The sequence below is a fragment of the Fonticula alba genome (assembly GCF_000388065.1).
Source record: "Fonticula alba strain ATCC 38817 unplaced genomic scaffold supercont2.3, whole genome shotgun sequence".
Taxonomy (NCBI): Eukaryota; order Rotosphaerida; family Fonticulaceae; genus Fonticula; species Fonticula alba.
Window position 1 is genome coordinate 3078342 of NW_009242973.1, and position 10383 is coordinate 3088724.

Below are 10383 nucleotides of genomic sequence, written 5' to 3' on the forward strand. Positions count from 1 at the left end.
TCCTCTCTGCCATTGCGCCACCTTCGAACATACGCCGCCAGGCAGCCACACCCCTGCCGACGCACTCACGTAGGCAGCGATCGGAAAAGCGCGCCCCCCCCCTCGCCCAACAAAGACCCAGCCTGCTCGGCGCTGATTGGCCTTCTGCTCCGGCAAGAAGTCCGGTCCTTTGGCGGTCGCTGCTGGCGCTGACTCCCCGAAGAGGTACCCTTGCCCCGCGCCCGGGCAGCACGCGCGCCCCCGATCGGCCCTTTGTCCTTGCTCCTTGCCTACTATAACCGGCCCGACATGAAGCCTGACACAACCTCCCCAGGCCCCAATGGCCAAACCCCCCGGGGGATCTACTCTTTCCGCTCCACCCTCACCTGGCCAGCCTGGCCGGGAGTCTGACGCCTCTCCTCGCCTGGACTGGGAAGACCTCGGACCGCAGGCCCCCCTGGACCGGAAGCACTTGCCGCCCTCCTTCGACACCGGCCTGGCTACCGAATCCACCGAGAGCGTGGTGCATCTGGGCATCGAGCCGGCAGGAAGCATGACTGGCCCGTCCCGGAGCGCCGGGGGCTCGACCCGCCGATCAGGCACCGGGGCCCAGAAGGCCACGCCCCTGCCGGAGAGTGGCCTCCCGTTGACCGACGCCGGCCCCTTCGGTGATGACGAGCACAGCGGCACCGAGTCGCCGGCCTCGCGGCCGGACAGCCCGGACCTCGGGACCGATTCGCCCGGCGGCCCGGGGGTCGAGGTGGGCGCCCTGCTGAGCCCGAGCCGCCGGGAATTGTCTCCGGGCCAATCGCCCACCTCCTCGGGGGACCTTTCCGACCAGGATAGCACTGACCGCGCGCCGGACGCCTCGACCACCGGGCTGGTGCCCAGCCGCGGAGAGGCTTCCAGCCGCGGGGAGGCGTCCTCCTGGTCTTCCACTTCGCCGCTGGTGTCACCGGTCGGCGCCGGCATCGGGGCCGCCGCCTCCGGCGACCGGCCCTTCTTCTTCACGGCCGCCGGGCCGAGCTCCCCGGCGCTGATGGCCACCGGCGGCGACACGGACATGATGTCGCTCATCTCGCCGCAGCTGGGGCCCGTGGTGGCGGGCGGCCCGCGGCGCAGTCGCTTCCAGCCAGCCCCCGGGGCCGCGGTGCACAGCGCCTGGGCCGGGCAAAAGGCCGGCCGGAGCACCACCGCCCCTGGCCCGGGGGATGGCGCCGACAGCACCGAGCACAGCGACAGCACCGAGGACGACGAGGAGGAAGACGACGACCACACCACCCATAGCAGCGACAGCGATGACAGCGATGACAGCAGCAGCAGCAGCAGCAGCAGCAGCAGCAGCGACGACGACGACGACGATGATGATGACAGCGGCGACGAAGGCGAGGCTCGGCCCCGGCGGTCGCGCCATCGTCGGGCCCCGGGCCAGCGAGCTCCCTTCAAGCTGCAGCAGTTTACCCGCGTCCGGGAGATTGAGATCAGCAACGGACGAACCACGCGCCGGACGCTGCCCACCCGGGGGGACCCCTCGGATGGGGGGCCCCTCCGCATGAAAACCATCGAGCACACTACCCCGGAGCTGAAGGCCCTGCCGAACATGAGCCCATCCCTCAGCGCGGCGTCCGGGTCGCCGGCGCTGCGGGCGCTGCTGGTCGGGGGCGGCCCATCGGGCAGTCTGCCCGGCTCGCCGAGGATGACCCCGACCATGGACCAGATCCCGGACAGCCCATTCTACGGGGGGCCGCGGAAGCTGCACCGCCTGGCGGCCGATGCCCCGAGCCCCATGTCCTCGACTGACTCGGTCCGGCTGGGGGCCCGGGCGGACGGCCGGTCGAGGCGCGATGGGGCCGGGCAGCCGGCCCGCCCGGACCGCCGCCCCTTGATGGCCCTCTTGGCGTTGGCAGCCTTGGCTTTCGGATATTGGTGGCGCTCGCGTGTGGGCGAAGCCCTGCTCGCCGGCCGCACGGTGTCCTGGGCGGGGCTGAGTGACAAGTTCCCCGGGGCGGAGCTGGCCAGCGTGGCGGTCGCCGGGCCGGCGGCCCTGCTGGCCCGGGTGGACCCCGGCGCCCTGCCAAGCTTCTATCCCCTGGCAGACCACTGGCTGCGGCAGCAGAATGGCCTCGACGAGGCGGTGGCCCGGTTCCAGGGCAATGTCACGCGCTTTGCTGAGGCGAGCGCCGCCGGCATGGGCGACGGGGCCGCGAAACCGGGGGCCCCGACGCCGAGCGCCCGCCCGGCGATCGGCCAGCTGGCCAGCTGGTCGGTGCTGGTGCGGGACACGGCCCACCGGCTGGCTGCCGAGCTACGTGCCACGCAGGAGGCCGACCACGGCGAGGGGGCCGGGCTGGACCCGGAGGTGGCCGCCCAGGCGACCATCCTGGACGCGCTTGCCCGCCTCGGCCTGCCGGACGACGACATGCCCGCGGCCGGCGGCCCGGGCAGCGGGACCGCCGGCACCGGGGTCCCCACCTCCGTGTATAGGGCGGATGTCGGCGGGCGCTACCGCGTGGTGTATGCCGCGCGGTGGGCCGATTGCCGGGCATACTCTCGGGCCTGCAATGCCGCCGAGTCACGCGCCCCGAGCACGGTCCTGCTCTTGTCCAACGCCCTGGCCACCGCGGCGACGGCGGCGGCGGCCGAGGCGTCGACGACCTTCGTCACCACGCCCAGCCTGGAGCGCTTCATCTTGCGCTCGTGCGACCCGCTGGGAGTCGCATGGGGCGGCATGGGCTCGGCCAGCCTGTTCGCCGGGCGCCCGCGGCCGGCCACCGAGCGGGGCTGGCTGGCTGGCGGTCTGGAAGCCGACGAGGCGGAGGCCCTGGCAGCGGAGGCCGGGCAGGCGGCGCGCGCGGCGCGGCACACCCCGGCCGGCGGCCACACCCCCGACACCGAGGATGAGGACGACGAATTCGCCATCCCCCCGGTGCAGCGCGGCTTCCTCGGCGATGAGGCCGAGGCGGGGTTCATGCGCCGGACGCTGGCCGCCGACTTCGACGGGCCCATCTTCGATGTGGTCATGCCGCTGCGGGTGGAGCTGCGCGACCGGCCGGGCAAGGCGCTGCCCCCGGAGGAAAAGGCCCGGGCCGTGCATTTGCTCCTGCTGGATCTCGGCCTGGGCGAGCCCCGGCGCCGGGGCGCCCACGAGCTGGCCTCGCGCCTGGACCGCGAGCGCCTGGACCTGCTGGCCGGCCGCGGGCAGGACCCGGCCACGGCCACCGGCGACGCGGCCCCCCCCGCCGGCAAGGATGCCCCTGCCCGGCCGCCGCCGCCGGAAGACCCCTATGCAAAGGTGTATGCGGCCCGGTCGCAGGATGACCGGTATTTCCATCGGAGTCGCTTCGACCAGCGCCTCGGCCGTCGGGTGACCATCCTGCCGACGGGCGGGCTCTTCGCGCCGTCGGGCCCCCGGCCCTCCAAGGGGCCGACCGTGCACCCGGAAATCCGCCTGATGGCGGGGGTCTTGGCGGCCGTCCGGGACACCGAGGCCCCGGCCCTGACGGCGGCCAATGCCCCCGGCTACCGGTGGCTGCCGACCGGCAGCGCGTACGAGGGGGCCGGCATGCTGCAGCAGACCCCGTCCGCCACCGGGGTCCGGGCCCTGCTTCTGCCGCCCTGTGCGGCGCCCGCTGCCCCGGGGGGAGACCGGCTGGCACGGGCCCTGGGCCTGTGCCCGAATGGCCCGGAGCCGGCGGGACCTCAAGCGCCGGGAGCGGCCCCGGTTGAGGTGCACCCGGGGTCGGGGCAGTTCCTGGGCCGCCCGAGCGCCCTGGTCTCGACCGGAGGTGGGCGCCTTCGCCGGGCGTGCATCTTCTGGGGACTGTGTGCGGACTCGCGCGCGGCCGCCGTGTCTCGTCTGTGGGAAGAGGCCCTGGCACCGGGCGCGCTGGCCGGCCTGCCGGAGGATGCCCGGCCGGCCGGGAGCCTCGCCGGGACCGATCTCCGTCGAGTGCTCCTGTCGCTGGTCGTCACCAGTGCCGATGCCCTGTTCGAGGAGCATTGCGCCCGGGCCGCCGAGTCCCAGTGCAACATTTTGGAGGTACGCGGAGGCTTTTTTTTTTGCTCGGCCCCCGGCATCTGCTTCGCACGTTGCTAACCGAGCTCCTTGATGGATCCCCCCCCCGGCGATGGGCTGGCCGGCCGCCGGCGTGCGTGCATATGAACGGGTGCGGGGCCGGGGCACATCTGCTCCAGTTCGAGTCGCCGATCGCCGTGGCTAGCGCCATTGTGGAAAAGCTGGCCGAGCGCATCCTCCAGCAGATGGCCCGGCCAGAGCCGGCCCCGAGCACCGAGCGCTCCAACCTGTCAGACGACGTGATTCTCGGTACATGCTGCCCGCCCCCTTCTTCTCGGCATATCGCCGGTTGGTGTTGCTTTCTGTCGTGCCACCGCGGCCTGCTCGCTTCCAGAGCCAGGGCCGCCGCCGATGCCTCGCCCCCCGCTTCCTTGCAGCGTGTCCCCGTCTGCTCATACGCCGGATAGTGCGGCCCCATGCTAACCCGTGCCTGCTCGTGGTGCTGCCCCCCATGCACACGCCCCCGACCCCGCCACCGGGCCAGACATCCTCACCAATCCGATCCACCAGCCGATGGGCCTTTTGTCCCTCGGCCCGGGCGCCGACCGCCTGGCCATGACCCAGGCTGGAGGCCAGCCGCTGGCCGACGAGGTGGCCCTCGGCGTGATGAACTTCCACCGGCAGATTGTGGAGTTCGCCGAGCGCAAGCGCTGGGTCTACTTTGTCCGGTCCACGCGCAATCCCTTCCTCTGGGACCGGATTGTGGATGGCGACCCGGCCAAGGCCAACATTCGCGAGGACAATGGCGATGACCTGTGACAGGGCCCCTCCCTGGGGGGGGGGCGGGGGCGGGGGGGGGACTCATGCCGGCCCACACCCGGTCTGCATATGCTGGAATGACCGGACGTGCAGCATGCATTGATTGTCCCCCCGCCGCCGCGCCTACACACGACACCCTTTGCCGAATACATCACAGCCGCATGCCGCCCACTCGGGCCGCCACAACAGGCGAGAGCCACCACGGTGAGAGGGCGAAACCGGAGGGGAAGCCGGTGCCGGGGCTGCCCAGGCGGTCCGAGTGCCCGGTCGCCCATCGTGCAGGGGGGGGGGGGGGGGAAGGGGAAGGGGAGGAAGGAGGGGGCTTCTATTCGGCGGCACGTGCCGGCACGCGCCATGACGGCAAAACTGGGCGAAGCGCCAAAATGAACATGGCCAGCGCAGGGTGTGGGGCTACCCGGTCACGAGAGACCCGGGCCCCGGGTGGAAGAGAGCATTCTCGGCCGGGGGGGCGCCAGAGGCGACTGAAGCCCCAGGGCTGGGGTTTGGGCTCAGGAGAGTACCCCCGGGCACCGGACCCGGGGGAGCCATCTTCCAAGGCCCAGACCCGGGATCCGCTCCAGGGGCGGATGCCAGAGAGGGCACATGTGTCGATCCGAGGGACGCACCCCCGGTCGGGCCGCTCGAAGATGCGTGGGTCGAGCCAGCCAGTCGCGGCGAGGTGGACGCCGCGGTCCCCCCGATGCCCAGGCTGACATTGCTCCCGGCACCAAAGTGGTGCTGATAGTGGGCATACGGGAAGCCGCCCAGGGCCCCGGGCGACCGAGCCGCAGGGATGGCCGGGACAGGCGCGTCGCCCGGCGTGCTTTCCATCGGCGGGGGGTACTGTTGCGGCGGAGCGAAGGGGACCGGCGGCCCGCCGGCCATGCTCTGCGACAAGGGGAGGGGCGGCGGCGGCGGCAGGACCGCCCCCCCGGTCAAGAAGGGGCTCGAGGAGGCCAGGATATAGGGCGACGAGGCGGCGGTGGCGGCTGTCGAGCCGCTGAGGCCGCGTGCGGCGGAATAGGGCGACCCGGGCGCCCCGACAGCGAGGGCCAAGCCCGCCGGCGTGGCCAGATCCGGCACTGCCGGGGTCCGCCCCGCGGACAAACCCTCGGTGGCGGATGGGGCGGACGACGGGCCAACGGCAAAGCTGACTGACCCTGGGAAGGCGACAAAGAAGGGTCCAGGCGGGCAAGCGAGGGGGGAGAGAGAGGGAGAGGCATGTGCACGCGGTAAGGAAGGGGCTCCGGGGCAGGGGGCGTTGCAGGGGACGCTACAGGGGGGGGGGGAGGAGAGGCGAGGGCCCGGGCGTACCGGCATGGGACTGCTCAGATAGGTGCACGCCATTGCCGTGGCTTTCGTTGAGCATGCCACGAAGAACGGCCGCCAGGGCGACCGGCGACACGGCCCGGCCAAAGGCCATCATGGCCGTGGGGAAATCCCCGGTCAGCAGTGCAGCCAGCAGGACACGCGGTGCGGCGGCCAGCAACCGCGCGAGGCTCAGCACATGCGAGGACATCGGCGCCACGGGGATATACTCGCTGGCCATGGCTGCCAAGAGGCTTGGATAGGCCCGGAGAAGCTCGGCCAGCGGCGTGGCAATGGCACTGCCGACCGCGGCAAAGGGACTGGCCCCCAGGGAGGTGCCGGCCCCGGGCGTGGACCCCCGAAGCAGGCCCCTTGTCCAGGCTACCAGGGCATCTATGCGCCGGGCAATCCGACGCATAAAGTGACGACTGGCGGTGCGCCGCCGCCGCGATGGGGTCCCCTCGACTCCGGGGAAGGAATTCAGGCGCATGACCAGCCCATCAAGGCGCCGCGGCCCGAGGAGAATGGCCCCGAGGTACCGGCCGCGGGCCAGCAGGGCCAAGCTCAGCTCCGACCCGGCGGCCAGAGCGTCAAACCGGCTGACGGTGAGGGTGCGCTTCTGGCGCACGCGCTGGGCTTCATTCACCATTAGGCGCCCGGCTCCAATGGCATCTGCCAGGAGGATGATCAGTGCCGCGCCGAGGAGGGCCCCACTCAAGAGAAGGGCCCCCCCGGTGCCGTGGGTCCAGCCCTCGGCCTCGGCGGCAAAGAAGCATACGGGCGCCAGGAGCACCAGCGCCAGGGCGCGGGCTCGGTCGGCGTAGTAGTCAAAGGAGCTGTGCGCCAGGCGAGTCGACTAGAGGGGGGTGGCAAATGGCCAGAGTGGCTGGTTAAGGGAGGCAGGGTGGAGAAGGAGCGAGGGGGGCGGGTGGAGCTCAAGGGAGAAAGAGCGCAAGGAAAATGAGGAAGGCTCACGCACCGGCAGAGTAGTCAGGCGCAGACGACAGGCAGCCGAAGCGACAGCCACAAAAGCCAATTGTGACAGGAGAAAGTAGCCAGGAACTGCGTCGGCTAAGGTCCGCAACAGGACCAGAACGGCCAAGGCAAGGAACCCGCCACACACCAAGCTGGCCAAGGCGCGGAAGTGGGGCTATTTCGAGGGGAGGAGACAAGTGTTGAAATGGGACAGGATTGTTCGGGTAAGTGTGAGTGTGAGCATGTGTGTGTGTGAGCATGTGTGTGTGTGTGTGTGTGAGCATGTGTGTGTGTGTGAGCATGTGTGTGTGTGTGTGAGCATGTGTGTGTGTGTGAGCATGTGTGTGTGTGTGTGAGCATGTGTGTGGGTGTGAGCATGTGTGTGTGTGTGTGAGCATGTGTGTGGGTGTGTGTGAGCAAGTGTGCAAGCATGTGTGTGTGAGCATGTGTGCAAGCATGTGTGCAAGCATGTGTGCAAGCATGTGTGCAAACATGTGTGCGAGCATGTGTGCGTGCATGTGTGCGTGCGCCGAGGAAAGGGTATGCAACGGACCGTATGGCTAAAGCTGGCATGCGTCATGGACAGGGAAAACCGATACACGGCGAAGGGAGCCCCAATGAACAGGAGCAGCGTCCCGGAGATATACATCGACGCCGAGACGAGAGCCATGGCCACAAGGGGGAAACTGTCCGCCAGAGGAGCGAGGAGGGAGGCCATGACAAGCAGGTTAGGAGCCGGGCCACCGAGCGAGGGGGGATCCTCGAGAGGGGGGGGGGGCAGGTCCAACGCACAAGAGCACATCCAGGGCCGAAGGATGGACATATTGGAAGAAGGTGTCCATCGGGAAACGCCGGATCGCCAGCGACACACTCTTCTGCGAGGATCTGAGAGGGAATTCGTCAGAGCGGTGTGAAAGCAGAGAAGCGACCAGGAAGCCCGGAGCCGAAGGGCAGAGCAAGAGAGTGGGAGGGAGAGACGAAAGGACAGCAAGGAAGGGCGCGCTCCAGAGGACGTACAGCCGGAAGGACATCTCCAGCAACAGGCAGAGGACCAGTGTCAGGCTGGAAAAGCGGTGCGGACTAAAGAGGACCGCAAGCACCATGGTGAACAACGGAACGGGTAGACCCCCGGACAGCCTGCTTGGGGGGGGGGGGAGCAGAGCCGGGAGGTAAATGCTCCAAAGGCAGGGGGAGAGATATAGGGGGGGGAAAGAGAGGGGAGGGAGAGGAGGAGAAAGTGGGGATGAAGATGGTGTGGGGAAAGAAAGGGGCCAAGGAGGAGGGGAGTAGATCTCTCCCTTTTATTTTTCCCAACTCCCCCGAGGGGGATGCCATCTACAGCGACCAAGCTCCCGAAATATCCATCACTTGCTCGTCGCACCTTCACCCCCCAGAAGAAGAGTCCCACCATCCTCTCCTCCCCGTCGGGGGGGGGGGAAGGGGGCGGCTGGCTAGCTAAAAAGAAAGGAAAAAAAGCGCAGACGTGATCGGGCAATCGGGCCAGCCGAATCCCATGGTGGCTGGCGATCGCCATCCCAGCCTCCTTTCCCCGGGCTCGGAGGCCGAGTTGGGATCGGGCCCCACGCTCGCTCGTCAATCGGCCCTCGCCCCGTCAGCGTGCGTCGGACGGCCAGCAGCCCTGCTCAAGCGGACCGTGCCTCGGCTCGGTCCCCCCCCCCCCCTGGCATCCCTCCCTGCGCCTCGGCCCGCCCCCTCCCCAGCCAGCCGGGGCAGCCGGGGCTTCTCCCCACGGGTGTGCGGCTTCCTGGGCAGATCTAAAAGCAAGCGGAGATCCGGCCGCACCCCGGCACAACACGGCCCAGGGCGAGTCCCGGGAGTGTCAAGCATGGCAAGCCGGCCAAAGGACGTGTGCGCTTTTCGGGCGGGAATTGCCCAGCCGCCGAAAAGGGGGCGCCGCGAAGCTCCCTGCCAACGCACGCGCGGACGACGGGATTAATTGCCTGGTGCCGACGGAGCTCGCGTGATCCCGGGGCTCTGGACCCTAAGTTAAGTGGGACAGACAGCCCAGAAGCGCCCGGGGTGCTGGTGTTGTGCCGGAGTGAAGTTAAGCGCGGCCCTGACACCGGCCACATGTAACCCACAACCGGGCATTCAGCACCCCTCTGTCTTTTCGCCTCGCCGCACCTCGCCTTGGGTGACCATTCGTGTCGGCTCGCCACGCGCCACATAGAGCCACCAATTTTTACCACGCACACACACGCGCCTACACGCACACACGCGCCATGAATCCATTAAAGCCCGCGGCATCTTCCAAAGCAAAGCCCAGCTCGCCGACCGAGCAGCAGGCTCACTCTCCTTCGAAGTCGGAGCTCGGGAAGAGCGCCACAAGGCAGCCCGAGCAGCCGGCCGTGGCGGGCATACGGCTCGGCATCGCGGCGTCCCCGAGGAGAGATGCTCCAGAGGAGGCCGCCACGCGCCACACCCGGCCACAGCTTCAGGCCCACTCAAACGACGAGAATGCCGAGCCGCCTGTTTCGGTGCCCCCACCGGAGGCCAAGCTGCCGGAGGAACTGCTACTTCCGTCAAGCACGACTCCCTCATCCGTGCCCCACTCCGGTTCGGATTCCAATCCCGACTCCGATCCCAAGCCCGATCCCCAGGGAGCCCGGATGCTGCAGCCACTTGCACCGGAGGCCCATGCCGCACAGGCACCCACATCCCAGATCGAGCCCATGAGCGACCGGTCCTCGCACGGGCTATCGTCGGTCAGCTCGTCCGAGCGGATGGTCATTGACCATATGAAGAAGTTGCAGCCCGGCTCGCCACAGTCGGTGCGACCTCGCGTGGTGGCGCCGTCCTCGGTGGTCAGGCATGCGGCTGCCCTGTCGGCGGCCTCGTCGCCCCCGACCTCGTCGCCCTGCCACTCGGATGTCGAGCCGGCGGGCACGGATGCCTTTGGGACGGTCACCGGCGCCGGCGCGGCGGCAGCCGTGGCAGCGGTACTGGTGCCCCCGTCGCCGGCTTTGCTGACGACCTCGGCCCCGGAGGAGCCCTTGCGCCGGCGGGCCAACGGTGAAAAGCATCCCTCCATCATCATGGAGCTGCTCAAGCAGCTGAAGGTCGGCATGGACTTGCACAAGATCACCCTGCCGGCCTTCATCCTCGAGCCGAAGTCCCTGCTGGAGAAGATTTCCGACTACATGTCCCATCCGAAGTTCATCATCAAGTGCGTGAGATGAAGGGGCGCTGGAACGGTGGCAGGCCGCCCCTGGCAACCCGGGGCTGTGGCAGGGGGGCATTTGACGCGATGGGTGGAGGGGGGGAAG

General features: G+C 69.3%; 3 protein-coding genes across 3 annotated transcripts; 2 read left to right on the plus strand and 1 right to left on the minus strand.

Moving 5' to 3' along the window:
• Positions 1 to 11: 11 nt before the first annotated feature.
• On the plus strand, positions 12 to 4850 carry H696_02436 (hypothetical protein). The gene is made up of 4 exons (XM_009496340.1): positions 12 to 204; positions 314 to 4018; positions 4174 to 4303; positions 4539 to 4850. The coding sequence occupies exons 2-4, from the start codon at positions 320 to 322 to the stop codon at positions 4811 to 4813; spliced, it is 4104 nt and encodes a 1367-aa protein (XP_009494615.1). The 5' UTR covers positions 12 to 204; positions 314 to 319; the 3' UTR covers positions 4814 to 4850.
• Positions 4851 to 5123: 273 nt separating this feature from the next.
• On the minus strand, positions 5124 to 8386 carry H696_02437 (hypothetical protein). Its single transcript, XM_009496341.1, has 6 exons — positions 8114 to 8386; positions 7889 to 7981; positions 7650 to 7782; positions 7101 to 7271; positions 6128 to 6977; positions 5124 to 5973 (listed from the first exon to the last, which is right to left on the minus strand). Exons 1-6 carry the CDS (start codon positions 8197 to 8199, stop codon positions 5225 to 5227), a joined length of 2082 nt encoding a protein of 693 aa, XP_009494616.1. The 5' UTR covers positions 8200 to 8386; the 3' UTR covers positions 5124 to 5224.
• Positions 8387 to 9339: 953 nt separating this feature from the next.
• Positions 9340 to 10296, plus strand: H696_02438 (hypothetical protein; the record flags this gene model as incomplete). The annotated part of the gene is made up of 1 exon (XM_009496342.1): positions 9340 to 10296. One exon carries the CDS (start codon positions 9340 to 9342, stop codon positions 10294 to 10296), a length of 957 nt encoding a protein of 318 aa, XP_009494617.1.
• Between the last annotated feature and the right edge of the window lie 87 nt (positions 10297 to 10383).